This window comes from Benincasa hispida, chromosome 10 (assembly GCF_009727055.1).
Source record: "Benincasa hispida cultivar B227 chromosome 10, ASM972705v1, whole genome shotgun sequence".
NCBI lineage: Eukaryota > Viridiplantae > Streptophyta > Magnoliopsida > Cucurbitales > Cucurbitaceae > Benincasa > Benincasa hispida.
Genome location: NC_052358.1, coordinates 47,140,428 through 47,158,530, shown reverse-complemented (window position 1 = coordinate 47,158,530; position 18,103 = coordinate 47,140,428). Strand labels below are relative to the sequence as shown.

Below are 18,103 nucleotides of genomic sequence, written 5' to 3'. Positions count from 1 at the left end.
TACCATAAAACTTCCAAGAACCTCCCACTCAAATCAATTATTAAAGAAAAAGAATAATTAATTATCATATAATTAATATGTTATAAGTAAATATAATAACCAACTTATCATATTATATTTATAATCTATAGTTTTAATATTTCATCATATGAAACATATAAACCAAAATTCTTTTTCTATTTTATGGTATTTAATATAAATCATATTTATATTAATTCCTCCAATTAATGTATCTAATACATCAAATCAATTATATCACACATAATTGAATTTCCTCTTGTTAATTTGAACATTTCAAACTAACCCAAAATATGATTCTCAACTAGAACCTATCGAGCTACTAAATGGACCTTATGGACCTGTAACTTGAAGCTCCAACGGTATGTGAATAACTGATTAAACTTTTTAATCACGAGATCCACCATCCGTTAACTGTTGGTCACTCCACCAAAGACTGATAACTGCACTCTTTGCACTATAGATATATTTCTGTATCCATATGACCAATCAATGGTACTATGACCATTCACAAATCGCTCGTAAATACAGTTGGGTCAATTTACCGTTTTGCCACTTTAATTACATTTAACTCCTTAAGTACCACTGATTCCTTTAATGAACAATAAGTCATAGTCTTACTATGACTAAGTCCTCTCGGGCCAAGAGAGGGTGTGACCACTATGTTCAAGACCCGAAATCAGCCCTTAAGGGAGCAATTTATCTACTTATCCCTGCTTCGGGGAAGGAATGAATTCCGTCTTGTGTAGCTGAGTTCCCAGCTCCCCAATCAGACGAATCCCCAAAATGGTAGGCTTATTGAATTGACAATCTGACCACTCTCATCCATACAAATCAAAGGATTGTCCTCGGAGTTCCCAACTCACTCAGGATTAAGGTCATGTTATCTATGGTCATTTTAGTGAAATGTAAGTCAATTATCAACGACGTTATATAAAGAGACTAATCATTTCGTGGTCCGGTCTTATACAAACTCTTTGTATAGGTTACCTCGCTCGCATTTCTCTACATGAATGGAGAGGATCAGACCATTTGTAGTACTTTACAACACTTGTAACATCTATAAAGCGGACCGTATCTGTAGTGTTACTAGGATAAAGTATCCCTATTTTATTCTTATAATACAGACTATTTAGGTCATTATTTAAGGCATGATCCACTTGTATATCTCCACATATATACTTAAGTTACATAAAATAACATCGGATCTTAGTTTATTAGATTGAGTAAATGCTTATAAAACAATACTTATTTTATTAATAACAATATGTTCACAAAGTGTTTACAAACTACGAGACTACCAGGAGAATTAAGACACCAATCCCAACCATTTGTACTCAGAGGTGTTTTCAAACATAAGAAATAGTAAAATATCATAATCTATTTGTGGATAGACGGCGATAAATTAATATTTATATCTATCTTTAAATATTTTTTAGCAATTTCATTTAAAAAAGTTTTCCTTCTGCACCAGAAAATTAACATATTTTGAAAAAACCTAAGCCCACACATTTTCAATGCACTGCAATAGGTAGCGGGAAAGCAAATGCACTAAAAATTCATCTTCTGAAGCGCTCTATGGCAATTGCTGAAGCCCTCTGAAACTCAAGAGGCGCGAAAGAAGAAGAGATAATCACAGACATTTTCTGTTTTTCCTTGTTAGGGTTCAGTTCCCAAGCTCTTACCTTGGACTTTTCTCGTTTCTCGCTTCTGGCATGGCTACCTCCACTTCTGTCGATTCGTCTCTTTGGTGGGATCCTTTCCGTCCACTTCTTACTGAGCTCGAAAATGTATCCCTCTCTTCTGCGGAACTTCCCCCGAAACTGGTAAAATTCCCCCCTTCCATATCTTGCACACTAGTGTTTCAGTGCACGTGTAACTGTGGCAGTGTCTTTTCAGATGAAAAAGATGGACGACAACCATGCTTGGTTCGTGGATACCGTTTCACTCTTTAAGAAACCGAACGAGAAATCAAGGGTGGCTTTAGATTCTCAGGAAGTCAAAATAGGATCCCACACGCTATCTATACAACCTGAACTTAAAACTAAAGCTCTTAAATTGAGCTCTTATCTGGTATGCCTGCACGCTTTGTATGCTTTAGTTGTTATATTCGAAAAGTTGAATGTTTTCCATTTTAGTGTTTATGTAACAATACTATATTTGTTAAGCTACTAATTCATTTTCTTTTGTTACTCCGCTTGTAAGCACGACAATATGAGAATTCTCTTACTATTATTTAGACAATATACGAATTTCCATTTGAAAGTAGATGAAATTGTTCACAAGGAAATGAAATAGTGAAAGGATACTCCTATCAGTGCTTTAAAAAGCTCTCAGGGGTGCGCTACTAGACGCACATTAGACATGCACCTTTTGTGCTTTGGGCCTTGGGGCTTTATTTAAAGAAAAACCAGTAATAATTAGGGTTTCCTTCTTTATGAACTAAAAATATCAAATTTACTAAGCCTATATACAAAATTCCTCGTGTTTAGGGTGATATTTTTTTCCTTCGTATTTCGATGTCAACTATGTTTTCTCTTTTTTATGTAGTACTTTTATATATGGTGCGCCTCACAAAAGAAATCGACATCTTTTTTGGTGTATTGTGCTCAAGCACCAGAAGACTATTGTGCTTTATTGTGCCTTGTGCTTTAACAATATTGACTCATATAGGGAGTGAGAAAGAACAAAGTAAAGCAAAGGAAAAGGGAAAATAAAGAAAGCACAGAGGAAATATCACCCCAATGAAAACAAGAAACACAAAAGACTAATAAGAAAAGAACACGAGAGTTTATAATTGTTTGACAAAATTGGGTTTTCACTTTTCATTTATGAGGTATAGTATGAATGAAAAGGGCGAGCTTCCAAAATATTTATTGGACATGTTACTTTCTTTTCTCTTTGTTAAAAATATAATATTACCATTTTATTTATTGACGATTTATGTTCATCTGCTGGTTTCAGTGTTTGGATGAGGTCCAATCATACATTCTGGCTGCAAGAACCATTGCGCATGACAATGTAGCTGAAAACTCCTCATTTCAAGAACTTTTTCACATGGTCAGTAGCTTATTCTAATGATTTTTATATGTATCCTTAGTTGACACCTTTTGAGAGAGGTATTACATTTTGTTCTATGGTGAAGATTCAATATTTGATCATATGTTAAGTCGACGACGATAGGAAGTAGCAGGATGAACAATCTGGCGGTAAAGATATATTTTTGAAGTTATATGCTTAAGTACTTTTTGATTAATATTCTATGAGGTTAAATCACTAGAGCTCGTATGGTTTTTTATACAACAGAGGTAATGAACCACCATAGGTTTACCTAATGGTGATTGAGATAGGCAACAAAATATGGTTGAGAGCAAACGAGTTCGAAGAGTGGCATCTAGCCACCGAAGATTTAAAATTTTTCAATCTTTCTTGGCAACCGAATGTAGTAGGGACAATAGTTGTTCTTTGAGATCAATTGAGTTGTCAAGTGTGTGCAAGTTTGCTTAGACACTCCTGATATTAGAAAAAGCAATTTGTCAGAATGTCTCATTCACCAAAGAAGAAATTTCTTCGATTAGCAGTTACTGAGCTGGGGACCAATAAACCTCCCCCGACCTAATGGAGTTCTTAAAGAGGCTTGGAACATTCTAAACGATGATATTCTAGGAGCATTCCTACAAGCTTGATCTCATGTATGCAATAGATTATTTATTTATTGTTTGAACAAGGGTCACATTTTTTATTGAGAAATGAAAAAGACTCTAGTAGTCTCAAAAAGTTTGGAAAGAGAGCGTCATGAGGAAGCTTTGACTTGAGCAGTCTCAAAGCGATCTAACCAATGAAGTGATTAGTGACTTGTCTTGAAAAATGTGTTGATTCCTTTCAAACCATATTTCTAAAAGAATGACTTTGACAACATTAATCTACAATTGATGTGAACGTGCTTTGCAGGACGGACCAACTAAAAGTCGAGTCACGTTCTTCTTAAAATCACTACATAAAACCCAATGAAGGTTAAACAATGCAAATAGCTTTCTCCACAATTCTTTAGAGAAAATACAATCAAAGAAGGTACGCTGACAATCTTCATCATCCTTCATGCGGAGAAGGCAAATTGAGGGCAACAACGAGTGATTTGGCAGTTTCCTTTGGAGAGTCTTTGAACAATTAAGAGACCCGGAAATCATCTTCCAAATAATGATGTTCTCTCTCCTTGGGCAGCTTGATTTCCATAAAGATTTGTACAATTTGTTATCTATTGGAGAAGATGAAGCCAAAACAAAGACATAACAGAGAACACACCTGAAACTTCCAAGTACCATCTTCTGGAATCATTCCTTTCAACTACTCTTTTACCATCTAAAACTGTCAAAAGATTTTGAAAATCTAGCATATTTTCATCTTTTAAAAGTCTTCTAAAATTGATATCCCATTAGAGTGTAGCCGAATCCCAATGATCTGAAATCGATCCATTGGAGAACAAAGTAATTCTGAGTAATCTTGGGAACAACGTAGCCAAGGAAGAAGAATCCAACCAATTATCATGCCAGAAAGAAATTGTAGTACCTCGGCCGAGAATAAAGAAGCCAAATTTTCAACTTGTAACCAAGCTCGAGAGATATTTATCCAAGGACTTCTGAGGCTTCTTCCCACTTTTCCGGAAGTACGCCAATCATAAGAGCCACTCCCATGAATATTCTTCACTACTTTGCACCAAAGAGCTTCCTCTTCATGAATTAATCTCTATCCCCATTTTGCCAATAAAGCCATAAGTTTGTTGCTGTTTTAAGATCAAATCCCACTTGACTAGATGATTAATCTTATTATCGTTGGTCCCTTCCCAAAAGAAGTTCCTCATTATGTTTTGGCTAGGTTATTAACGTTGGTCCCTTCCCAAAAGAAGTTCCATCGTACTACCGTTGGTCCCTTCCCAAAAGAAGTTCCTCATCGTTGTGAATTTCCTCCCTTGGCTGCAAAATATTGTTTTGACTTCTCTGATATATTTATTTTGACTTGCATGGAGATTTTTATTTCTTTACGGGTATTGGTTTTGGTTCTTCGACAACTTTTTTCAATGGGTTATTTTTTTTCTAAGTTGTAGAGGGTTTCTCTTCTTCTTCTTTTTTTTTAATAAAAAAAATTTGATTTGAGGTGTCATGTGTAGAAGTTGCTTGAACTTTGGGAATTTGATTGCATCATTCTTTTTGGTTTTAGGTAGCTTTCTGTTTGTGTTGCTGTTAGACCTCCAATTATTCACACATATAGGAGGGGTAAAAAGGGAAAACCATTGAAAATTACTGATGTGGAAGGAGAAGATTCGGGTAGTGGGAAATAAATGGAAAGGATGATTTTGGGACCACCATCCAGTTATTTTGGGGAGGAAGGAGGGACCACCGGGCTGTTATATAAGAAAGGCAGGGGAGAGGCTTTTAGGCAAGGAATGTTTTAGCTGAGGGAGAGGAAACCAACCCTCTCGAATTGGCTGGAAAGTCAGGGCAGTGTCTCTTAGTTACTGTTTCTTTTCTATTTCTGTTATTTGTTCTTTCCAAGCTGTTTTTCTGTAATATTTTCCAAGAAAGTTTATTGTTAAAAATAAAAAATAGAGAAGAGAATAACAATAAAGTTACGTGGAAACTCTAGTATAAGGAGAAAAACCACGATATAAAGACTTTTTCTTATTCTTTTTAATCTGATATACTGAATACACAGGGACACACTGTATAAATAGATAGTAGAAAACCCTAGGGGTCTACACAATTACATAAATGTCTCTAGGTTAATAATTCTATTTTCAACACCCCCTCAAGTTGGAACATAAATATCGACAAGGCCCAACTTGCTTACACAATAATCAAAGCTTTGTCTCAGTAACCCTTTTGTAAGTACATCAACAACTTGTTGATTTGAAGGAATATAAGGGATGCATATGTTTCCACTGTCCAACCTCTCCTTAATGAAATGTCTGTCTATCTCTACGTGTTTAGTTCTGTCGTGTTGAACTGGGTTATTTGCAATACTGATGGCAGCTTTATTATCACAAAACAATTTCATTGGAAGCTTATTATCTTGATGGAGATCTGATAATACTTTCTTCAACCAAATTTCTTCACAAATCCCTAGACTCATGGCCCGATACTCAGCCTCAACACTACTTTTAGCAACAACTCATTGTTTCTTACTTCTCCAGGTGACTAGATTACCCCAGACAAACGTACAATACCCAGACGTCGATTTTCTATCAACAGACTCTGCCCAGTCAGAACCAGTGTAGGCTTCAACAGGTCGTTTATCGGTTTTTCTGAACATTAGGCCTTTACCAGGAGTTCCTTTCAAATATCGAAAGATACGTTCAACTGCTGTCATATGATCCTCACAAGGAGCTTGCATAAACTAACTCACAGCACTTACTGCATAAGAAATATCAGGTCTTGTGTGAGACAAGTATATCAACTTCCCGACTAACCGCTGATACATTTCTTTATTAACAGGAACTCTATCATTCTTATCACTGAGCTTCGCATTGTACTCTACTGGTGTGTCAACAGGTTTACACCCAGTCATACTTGTTTCTTTTAGCAAGTCCAGAGTATATTTTCGTTGAGAGATTGATATACCTTCTTTTGAGCGAGCCACTTCCATTCCTAGAAAGTATCTTAGCTTTCCGAGGTATTTAATTTCAAACTCTCGGGCCATCTTTGTTTTGAGCCTCATAATCTTTGCATCATCATCCCCAGATAAAACAATGTCATCTACGTAGACAATAAGAACAACTATCTTCCCTGATGTCGATCTTTTTATAAAAAGAGTGTGATCAGAATGCCCCTGAACATACCCCTGTGCTTTCACAAAAGTTGTGAACCTGTCAAACCAGGCCCTTGGAGACTATTTTAATCTATATAGTGACTTCCTCAATCTACACACCTTGTTTTTGAATTGACTCTCGAACCCAGGAGGGGGACTCATATAGACTTATTCCTCAAGTTCCCCATTCAAAAAATCATTTTTAACATCAAGTTGGTGTAGAGGCCAATCTTTATTCATAGCGACTGACAAGAGCACTCGGATAGTGTTAAGTTTAGCCACAGGTGAAAAAGTTTTAGAATAATCTATTCCATAGGTTTGAGTAAAGCCTCTTGCAACGAGTCTAGCCTTGTATCGGTCAATCGTCTCATCTGACTTGTATTTTATTGTAAACACCCATTTACATCTAACTGTTTTGTGCCCTTCAGGTAAAGCCACCTGTTCCCAAGTTCTATTCTTTTCGAGAGCTCTTATTTCTTACATAACACCAGACCGCCATTCTGGTTTTGTCATTGCAACACTTATGTCATTTGGAACCACCTCAGTATCCAAACTAGTAGTGAATACTTTGAACTCGGATGCCAGATTACTATACGTCATGTAACTATGCATAGGGTATTTAGTACATGAACGAGTGCCTTTCCTTAGAGCTATAGGAAGATCAAGCGATGCATCACGTTCTTTCACCTCTCTAGGCTCCTCACCATGATCGACTATCTGTGTATCAGAAACTTCAGTAGTATCCTCCACTTCATCATTAGCAAGAATCATTTCATTCTTTGCAGTTTCCCCTTCTGTCACTCTTTCAGTATTATTGCTTCCTTCTCCCTTGTCTTGCCTGCCTTCATCAGTCTCCATACATATATCAACATCATTAATTTCATGAATATACGTACCTGGACTTGATGGCAGGTTTGACTCCTGCACTAGAGCCGGCAGTTCTGGTTCGACAGGTGACACTGCTTCCTTCCTGAGATTTTTCCTATAGTAAGTTTTCCAAGGGACTTGGTTGGTAGTAAGGACCAGACTATCATGCTCAGAACTAGGGTTAGACAAGGTTTGAATGGAAGCTGACTTTAAAGGAATATCATAAGATGACCAGTTAGTCTCTTCATTTATGTTCTCCCCCTGAAGATGACTAACAGGGAAAAACGACTGATCCTCGAGAAAGGTGACATCCATGGAAACATAGTACTTACGAGATGACGGGTGATAGCACTTATATCCACATTGATGGAGTGGATATCCAACAAAGACACACTTCTAAGCACGAGGAGTAAATTTTGTGCGGTTTGGACCATGGGAGTGAACAAAAGCAACACAACCAAAAACCCGAAGAGGAAACACAAGACATATCGAGCTTATTTGGAAAGGACTCTTTAAACAATTCTAAAGGAGTATGAAGATTAAGAATACGAGAGGGCATCCGATTAATGAGGTGGGCAGCAGTGAGAACTGCATCTCTCCATAGGTATGATGGAAGAGTGGTAGATAACATAAGGGACCGGGCTACTTCAACCAGATGCCGATTTTTACGCTCAACTACTCCATTTTGTTGCGGAGTGTAAGCACACGAGTTCTGGTGGACAATACCCTTAAAAACAAGAAAATCCCTGAAGGAGGCATTGACAAATTCTCGCCCATTATCACTTAATAAAATCTCAATCTTTGTTTTAAACTGAGTTTCGATAGTTGTATAAAATTGTTGGAAAACAGAGGACACTTCAGATTTGTTAGTAAGGAGGAAAACCCAGGTAAGGCGGGTGTGATCATCTATAAATGTGACAAACCACTGTTTTCCAGTGAAAGTAGTAACTGGTGAGGGACCCCATACATCATTGTGAACAAGGGAAAACGGACTCGAGGGTTTGTAAGGCTGAGATCGGAAAGAAACACGATGTTGCTTGGCACGAATACACACATCATAATTTAAAGAAGTATTAACATTGCGAAACAAATGTGGAAATAAACACTTCATATATTGAAAATTCGGATGTCCTAAACGGAAATGCCACAACATAACATCATGTTCAGAAACAGAGAAATTTAAAGACATAAACCCAGTTTGATGATCATTTCTAGAGGAAGCTTCGTCAGAAAGGAAGTATAGTCCCCTATCGTGCGGGGCAGTGCCAATCGTCATCCCCGATTTCAGATCCTGAAACAAAATGGAATCAGGTGAGAAAATTGCCTTACACTTCAAATCTCTTGTTATTTTACTGACAGATAACAAATTATACGATATTTTAGGTACATGTAAGGTATTGCGCAGAATTAAACCGTTAAACGAAGAGATATTGCCTTTCCCCGCAACAGGGGCAAAAGACCCGTCTGCAATGCGAATACGCTCATTACCAACACTTGGGATATATGACATAAACAATTCTGAAGAACTCGTAAGATGATCTGTGGCCCCTGAGTCCATAATCCATGGCTTTTTACCATTTATACTAATCAGGCCAAAAGAAGGGAAATTACTTGACTGTGCAATTGCACTCACCCCAACCGTACTCAAATTGTGCTTACTGTCAACGAAAGATTGCTTCTGAGTCTGTTCATCTACTGAGTCATTTACTAGGGCATGACTAGTATTAGATTTGTCATGAGACTGTCGTCGCCTGCTGTTTAGAGACTTCCTGTGCAATTTCCAACACTGGTCCTTTGTATGCCAAAGCTTCTTACAATGTTCACGAACAGGTGGGGTTTTTTTATCACCATCAGCACTGGATGACTTTGCGACGAAAGCAGCTGCATCAGTAGTAGGAATGGGATTATTCATGGCGCACGACCGATCCTCTTCCAGCCATATTTCAGAGCAGACTTCTCTGAGTGAAGGAGTCGGGCGCTGGCCCAATATCCGACTACGGACACCATCAAATTTAGGGTTTAATCCAGCCAAGAACATGTAAACACGGTCTGTCTCCTCAATCTTCAAGTATTGGGCCCCATCTTATGGACAGTTCCAGACAATCTCTCGACACAGGTCCATCTCTTGCCACAGCATTGATAGTTTGTTAAAATAAGAAGTAACATCCATGGACCTTTGTTTGCATTCAGTTTGTGGAGCGTATATAGCCGAGAGACATTCTGTCTTTTTTGAGTATAGATCTTGCGTTGCCTCCCAGATATCCTTGGCGGTTGCAGCATATAGTAGTGGTCTTCCTATTTGGGGTTCAATACTATTCACCAAAACAGAACATAACAGCGAGTCTTCTCCTTTCCAGATTCGTTCTTGTGGATCACCTGGAGCTGGCTTTGGAATTTCCCCTGTCAAGTACCCAAACTTGTGACGCCCTTCCAAGGCCATTTGGATTGATTGGGACTAGGAGAAATAATTCTGGCCATTTAATTTTTCCCTTACAATAAATCCTGCAGAATTACCCATCAAACCAGATAAGTAGGAAACATTTGGCAAAACAGGGAATGAGTTTACCGGATTCTCTGAATAAACTGGTTGAACTGGATGGGGATTTGCACCGAACATTGTATCCAAATCTGAAATCTGTTGTTGCAGGTAAGCCAATCATTGTCTCACATTGTCTGGGTAATGGGTTGAACTACAAGCGGCAGGGAACGGGGCCGCCACTGACGGTTGGAAGGATGCCGTCGGCTGGAAGGAGGTCGCCGGTCGGCTGGGCTGTTCGACATAGCCGGCTCGTTACTGGAGCGGAAGTCTACGAAGATTTGGAGTGGAAGTCGACGGGTTCTGTCTGTCCTTCGAAGATCTGCCCGGGTTCAGCACGGAATGACCCGAATCCGACTAGATCGGTGCCAATTCTGCCCAGATCGGAGCGCCTCTCCTGTTCTTCACGATTCGTCTGTTCTTCGCGGCCAAACCCGATCGCGACTGGACGGTTCGTCTGTTCTTCGCGGCCGAACCCGATCGCGACCGGACCTCCTTTGCGGGTTCGGCTGGTTTCTGTGTGGAGAAGTCTGATTGGCGCAGTCTGGTGCGGTGGCTCCCACTGACGGCGACTCTCCGATGACTGCAACTGGACGGCAGAAAGTAACTCCGGTAGGGCTACTTGAAAACACTCCTTTACAGCTGCTCGAATAGCCGTTTTCATGTCAAAACTTGAAGATCCATCAGCAGAAAAAGATTGGGGTTGATTCTCTTCCATAATGGCTAGGGTTTCGTCACCTAGCTCTGATACCATGTTAAAAATAAAAAATAGAGAAGAGAATAACAACAAGGTTACGTGGAAACCCTAGTACAGGGAGAAAAACCACAATATAAAGACTTTTTCTTATTCTTTTTAACCTGATACACTGAATACACAGGGACACACTGTATAAATAGACAGTAGAAAACCCTATGGGTCTACACAATTACATAAACGCCCCTAGATTAATAACCCTATTTTCAACATTTATAAATAAAATAATCACAGAGTATACTCTGTTTTCTAGGAAGGTTGCCATTGTTGGGTATTAGTTTTCAGGGTTGGATACCTAACAGTTGCATCAGATTGTTTTCTGGTGGGTTTTAAATGCTTTTAATGATTGGTTGGTGGTCGGTTCTTGGTTTTATTATGGAGTTTTGAAGAAGCTATTGGTTTTCAGTGTTTGATGGAGGTCTTATTCATAGTTACTTCATTCTTTTGCAAGCGCTCTAAGTATTTCAGTTGATTTTGGAAATGTTTTTGGCTCTTTATTTGTTTATTTTTCTTGGGTAATCTTTTTATGGTTGTGTTTGTTATTTGTATTTTTTCTTTCGTTTTCACTCCCTTTGGGAGTTTGCATTCCTTGAACATTTATTCCTTTTCATTATATTAATGAAACAGTTGTTTCGTGTTCATAAAAAACCGAGGCCTCAGATTAATGTCAGGTATGTGTTTGATCAGATTTTCTAAGTTATTGTCCTTGTCTTATTTGGTTTTCTTATTTTAATGAAGGTTCTACTTGAATATTACATTGAACGGCAGTGCTTGCTGAAATGTACAAGGCGCATACTCTTGCATGCTTGTAAGTTCATTTTGATGAGTGATTACTATCTCTGATTTTGATTTGTTTGCTCATTTCTCCTCTCTTAACTGGTTTTTGCATACACGAGTTTTCTTATTTAGGACCACTTTTTTCTATAGATGTTAATTTTTACTTAATTCCTAATTGATTTTATTGATGCTCACAATGTAGTGTTTATTGGAAATGGTTCCAAAAAAGGTGATGCTTGTGACAAGGCACTAAGACTGATCACTGATGGATTAGAAAACAAACTTATATCGGTTTTGCAGAGTCTTATGTCCTCCTCTCACCCTGAGCAGATGGTATGGTTAGAATGGTTATTGCAATCTACTTTTCTTCTTTACCGTTGCTTTACAGTTGTAAAATTTGGAGCTGGATGACACATATATTCTGATTGGGCCACTTCAATGAGTTAATTTCTTTGCTGGCACCGTTTTTTTTTTTTAAAACCATGTGATGAACTAAACTCCAGTAATCCTCTAGGATGTTTTTTCTTGGTGGCACACCATAGAAAAATGTTATTTAATTCTCAAAAGAATATAGTATTATGAATAAGAAGATATTTCTTTTTGAAATGGAAACAAGCCTCTTCATTGAAATAATGAAATGAGACTATTGCTCAAAGTATAATAAGAGAGACAAAGAGTGAAAGAAACCTAAGGATCGGGAGATGCATTCGGGAATCTCAACTAGGTTGACACTCCCTTAGCATCCTCATCATATCCGTAAATAATGTAACAAAAGTATTTCGAAGAACAAAAGAAGCATAAACACAATAATTAAACTAGAACAATACATCATGATAGAAGAACTTAAGCTGGAAAAATAAAGGCACGCCAATATAAACATGTCTTGAATGGAGAAGTCTTCAAAAAGCTTGGATAAAGTGCACCAAAATGAAGCAGTTAACTGAGTTACTTCAAAATGATCCATCCACCCAAGTTGCTTGGCTTGAAACACCCTCTGATTTCTTTCCCACCAAAATTCAGCAATCAACGCCTTAACCGCAGTAGCCCAAATGAACCAAGGGCCTACTTTCAAAGCTGGATAAAAGAAGTTAAAGGTTTTGTAAGAGGTATTTTAGAATTTGAAACATTAGGCTATTGGGAGGTATTGGAGTGCTATTCACAACTTTTTTGGGCTCTCTCTCTTACTATCAACTTAATTTGGTTTTGAGGTCTTTTGTCTCTTAATCTTTCCTCCAATTTGGCTCTAGGATTCCTCTTCCCTAAGGCCTTTGTTTTTTTTTTTTTTTTTTTTTTTTTTTTTTTTTTTTTTTTTTTTTTTTTTTTTTTTTTAAGGGAAACATAAAAAGCCTTTATTATTCATAAAAAAGATAGTACTGGAGTTGTGTACTTGAAGCATAAAGGCAAAAAACTAAGAACTAAGGATCAGGAGGCACACCCGGACACCTCAACTAGGTTGACACCCTCTTAGCGCCCTCATCATATCCAAACCAACAACCTCAAAGAACAAAGATAAAAGGAAACCTTACAAAGCAACAATAGAGAAACTAAGTACAAACAACAAACAAGACTTCTTTGACAGCAATTACAATACAAAGGAAACCAAAAACAAAAAGCCAGGAGACAAGACTACCCTATGCTGAAAAAACAGTCCACCAACTTTGATACTATCTGTCCATATGAATGAAGGCCTGCCAATTTAAACTTATATCTTGTAAGGAGTAGGCTTCAAATGCTTTAGAGAGGGAGTACCATAGTGAAGCATTAAGCTTTGCAGCCTCAAACCGAGCAAACCAAGGGGTTTCCTTATCTTGAAACACTCTTTAATTTCTTTCAAACTAAAGCTCAACAAGCGAAGCTTTTACAACATTAGACCACAACAAATTTGAAGTTTTCTGGAAGAAAGGCCTAGTAAGGATCTGCTGAACATTGTTTCAGAAAGCATTATCAAAGACCCAACAAATGGTGAAGCATTCAAAAAGAGCTCTCCAGCAATTAATGGCATATGCACAGTCAAAGAAAATATATCGGAGATCTTCCCCTTCTGATTTGCATAAAGCACACCAATTGGAAGAAAAAAAATGGGAAGGCAACTTCTGTTGTAAAACTGAGGAGCAATTAAGAGCTCCAAAAAGCATGATCCACACTGTAACACTATAATGTTTACTCTCTGAGGGCTGTTGGACTTCCGTAGAGCTTTTTGAAGGCAAGTTGTGAGTGGTGAAGCCAAAGAAAGGTGTTTGACCAGTGATTTTACTGAGAAGGAGCCATTAGCTTCTAGGAACCACGTGCGAATATCTTGGCAGTTTTTTAATTCTTTCTTGGACACCAGGAGTAGCAAATTTTGGAACTCTTGAGATCTCTTCTTCCTTTAATAGCCTTCTAAAGTTGATGGACCACGAAGAAGTTTGAGTATCCCAATTATTTGAAACTGAACCATTTGGGTTGCTGGCTATTCCAAACAAGGACGGGAAGCTATTTTTAAGAGGAATAATATCTAGCCAGGGGTCATGCCAAAACGATATTCTACTGCCATTTCCTAACTTAAAAGCTGCCAAAACTTCCACTTTCAGCCACAATCTTGAGATACTAATCCAAGGGCTACGAAGGCTACACTTTACCTTTCCAGAAATGTGCCAATAAAAAAAACTGCTTCCATGGATACTATTAACAACTTGTCTCCAAAAAGAAGTGCTTTCATGCATAAAACGCCAGCCCCACTTAGCTAAAAATGCCAAGTTTCTAGCCTTCAAGCCTCCTAACCCAAGTCCACCATCTTCTTGCTTTCTAGAGACAAGCTCCCATTTCATCAAGTGATTTATCTTACCACCTCTGTGGCCCTCCCAAAAGAAGCTCCTTATGATTCTTTCTAAAGCTGAAACCACCTAGTTGAGATGTCCTGGTGCACCTACTGATCCCTTTGGTTTCCTTGTATTTTGAGCATTAGTCTCATTTCATTTTCTTAATGAATAAAGAGACTTGTTTCCTTTTCAAAAAAAAAAAAAAAAAAAAAAACCACCTTTTCTGGCATAAAAAAGGAAGACATATAGTAAGTTGGTAAATTAGAGAGGACTAATTTGCAAAGAGTTGCTTTTCCTCCTCTTGATAGATTATATCTTCTCCATTTGTCCAATTTGTTCCTTAATTTATCAATTACGGGCTGCCAAAACTCCATTTTTTTTTGGGTATCCACCCCAGGGGAGGCCAAGGTATAAGAAAGGAAGGTGCACTAATTGGCAATTCAGCCTCGATGTAACTGTCCTCAACTTGTTTTCTTCTATGTTAATTCCACAAAGGGCAGATTTTTCCCAATTAATCTTCTATCCGGAACACCATTCAAAAAGTGCAAGAGTTTTTCGAAGATTATCTAGCATGTCATCATCATATTTGTAAAATAACAAAGTGTCATATGCGAATTGAAGGATGGAGATCTGATGTTTATCTTTTCCTACCACGAAGCCTTCATAGAAACCTCTTTCTTGGATCCTGTCAACCAAAATGCTTAAGACATCACTAACTAAAAGGAATAGGAAAAGAGAGAGGGGTCCCCTTGCCTAATCCCTCTTGTAGCCTTTACTCTTCCTCTTGGTCTTCCATTAATGAAAATGGAGAATTTTGGATTAGAAATACAACCCATAATCCAAAAAATCCATCTGGGGTGAAAGTTTATTCCATGAAGAACTTTTTCGAGAAACTCCCAATCTACTCTATCGAAGGCTTTTTCTAAATCAAGTTTTAGGATCCAACTTTTTTTCTTCTTGGCTCTATACTCCTCCACCGCCTCATTTGCTATTAGAATCGGGTGAAGAATTTGCCTATCTTCAACGAATGCATTTTGTGTTGGGCCTATTAAGCTTGGCATGATCTTTTTAAGCCTTTTCACAAGGACTTTGGCTATTATCTTATAGACAAGGGTGGATAAATTGATGGGTCTGAAGTCTTTCACTAAGACTCCTTCCTCCTTCTTTTGGATTAAGCAAATAAAGTTTTCTATGACACGAGTTAAGCTTCCCATTATGATAAAACTCCTAAAAAATGTCCTTAAGGCTGTCCTTTAGTAAATTCCACAATTTAAAGATGAATTCTATGGTAAAGCCATCCGGTCCTGATGCTTTGTTCCTTCCCAATGCCTTGATTGCATTTTTAATTTCTGAAGGGCTAAAACTGGTCACCAACTGACCATTTTGCTCAGTAGAAACTCTTGGCCATGCTAGATTCAGACGAATTGAACGAGAACCCAAATATTTTGAGTATAGATTGGAATAAAACCCCAAAATAATTACATCTATTTCTCTGAAGGACTTAGTTGGAACTCCTTGTTCATTGATTAATTTAGCAATTGAGCTTTTTCTCTTTTTGGCTGCAAGGAATCGGTGAAAGAAGGCTGTATTCTCATCTACCAATTGTAGCCACTTCAACTTGTATTTTTGCATGAGATCTCTTTCCTCTGTTCGATAAAGGGACATCAAATCAGCCTTCAAAGAGATTCTTACATCTTCTTCCACTGAGAAAACCTCATAGCTTTCTTCTTGCAAATCTCTTCTTTTTATTTCTTCCAACAGTGAGTCTTCCTTAATTTTCTGCCTTTTCTCATGATCTGCTAACCATCTTTTTAGGGACTGTTTAAAGCTTCTTAGTCTGGCTGAGAAAATAAACCCGGCTCACCCTTGCTGTTCCACTAATATGTCTTTGATTTGCTAGCATATTCGTATAGTTTAGTGGTGAAGACATCTCTATAATTTATTTTTTTTGAAAAAGGAAATATTTTCATTTGATTTGTTTTTTTTTTTGGGTAAGAAACAATTTCATTGATGAGTGAAATTATGAAATTTGGGGGAAGAGAATGTAAGACCCTTAGTTGGGGAAATATTAAGATTATTAGTATGTTTATTAGTATATATTTTTTTAATAGGAAACAAGACCTTTCATTGCTAAAATGAAGAGTCTAATGCTCAAAGTATATGAAACAAGTCCTTTTATTAGTAAGGGCATATTTTAAATAGTTAGTTAAGAGTTTGTTAAGATTTTTAGTTATGAATAAAGGGAGTAGGTTAGGCGTAAGGTGTAAAAATTTTAGTAGGAATTTCCGTTGTAGGAATTCGGGAATATAGCCCTCTCGAAAGTTATGATATTGTAGTTTCTTCATCGATATTGCAATATATGTTTTCTGTCCTTTATTGTTCTTGTTAGGTGATGACCTAATACATTGGTATCAAGCTCGTTTGTTTTGGGAGGAGGGAAGAAAAATGGTTCAGAAAACATTAGAAGAGAGGATGATGGTATCAATAGAGGCAAGGTTAAGATCAAAGAAATGTTGTAGCATTGAAACGAAGTATTGAGCAATTGTCAGCAGAAATTATTAAGTATTGACGGGTAGGAAGAACTTCCAATGGTGAGATCACAAGCACATTCTCATTTATGAAAAGGTTTTCACATACATTGAACAACATTGAGGAAAGAGGGAGAGGGAGTGTTGCAAAAATTTCTGATGAAGGTAAGTCACGACAAAAAAAGGAAGAAATGGCAACAGTAAGGGAATTATAGGAAACATGAAATTATTAGTTTGAAGAAATAGTGAGAGGGATCAAATTGGACCAACAAGGAAGGACAATTGTGTCTCGAAGAGTTTAAAGCTTTGCAAGGGAGGAAACAACAAATGTAGACTATTATGAGGTTGGAGGAAAGGCAGGGATGATGTGAAGAAAGGAAATGGTTATGGAAAAAAAAGGAAAAACTAGGGGCCAAGAGAGAGTGACGAGAAATCGTCAAGCATCTGAAACAGAAGCAAGATGCGAGGAATTGAAGAAGTAACAACTGGAAGAAGAATAATATCGATAAGAAGGCGAGTTGATTGATGGACAAGGAAACGTTGGAGAGAGAACTATCTGATGGTCAAATGGTTTGAAAATCAAGATGTTGGATGGAAGAAACGACAAACGTTGTTATGATATTGCCATGGTGAGTCGATGCAAATGTTGTAAAGGGAAGGTGATACAGAGATTGAAGAGGGTCAGCTAGGATCGTTATGAACGACAAGTTTTGAAGTGGCCAAAGAAGAAGTTCAAGAGAAGACGGTGAGGCCAGAGTTGACTAGGTAACTCCGGTAGTGGGTCCATTACGGAAGAAAGGAAAGATTAGGAGGTCGATGATGGGATGAAGAACCCTAATTCCATCAAAGGACTACTGCTTGTGGTGTAACAAGGTGAGAGTAAAACTCAATTCTAAATAATGCTTCAAAGATGTATTAATTGTGAGGAGAGTTTAGTTTAAATTCTAAACTCTTGTGAGGAGAGTTTAGTTTAAATTCTAAACTCTTTAACAACCTAAAACTATTTTGGTTACCAACAGTAACT

At 37.6% G+C, this 18,103-nt stretch overlaps 1 protein-coding gene across 2 annotated transcripts in view; it reads left to right on the top strand.

Moving 5' to 3' along the window:
- Positions 1-1,512: 1,512 nt before the first annotated feature.
- LOC120089385 overlaps positions 1,513-18,103 on the top strand; it is an 86,301-nt gene continuing 69,710 nt past the window's right edge. The window contains exons 1-5 of one of the 2 annotated variants that reach the window (XM_039046836.1): positions 1,513-1,844; positions 1,918-2,091; positions 2,983-3,078; positions 11,715-11,784; positions 11,956-12,086. In XM_039046836.1, coding sequence (XP_038902764.1) covers positions 1,734-1,844; positions 1,918-2,091; positions 2,983-3,078; positions 11,715-11,784; positions 11,956-12,086 — 582 coding nt within the window. In that variant the 5' untranslated portion in view covers positions 1,513-1,733. Of the gene's footprint in view, positions 1,845-1,917; positions 2,092-2,982; positions 3,079-11,603; positions 11,648-11,714; positions 11,785-11,955; positions 12,087-18,103 lie in introns of those variants that run through there. The other variant, XM_039046837.1, reaches the window with a different exon arrangement.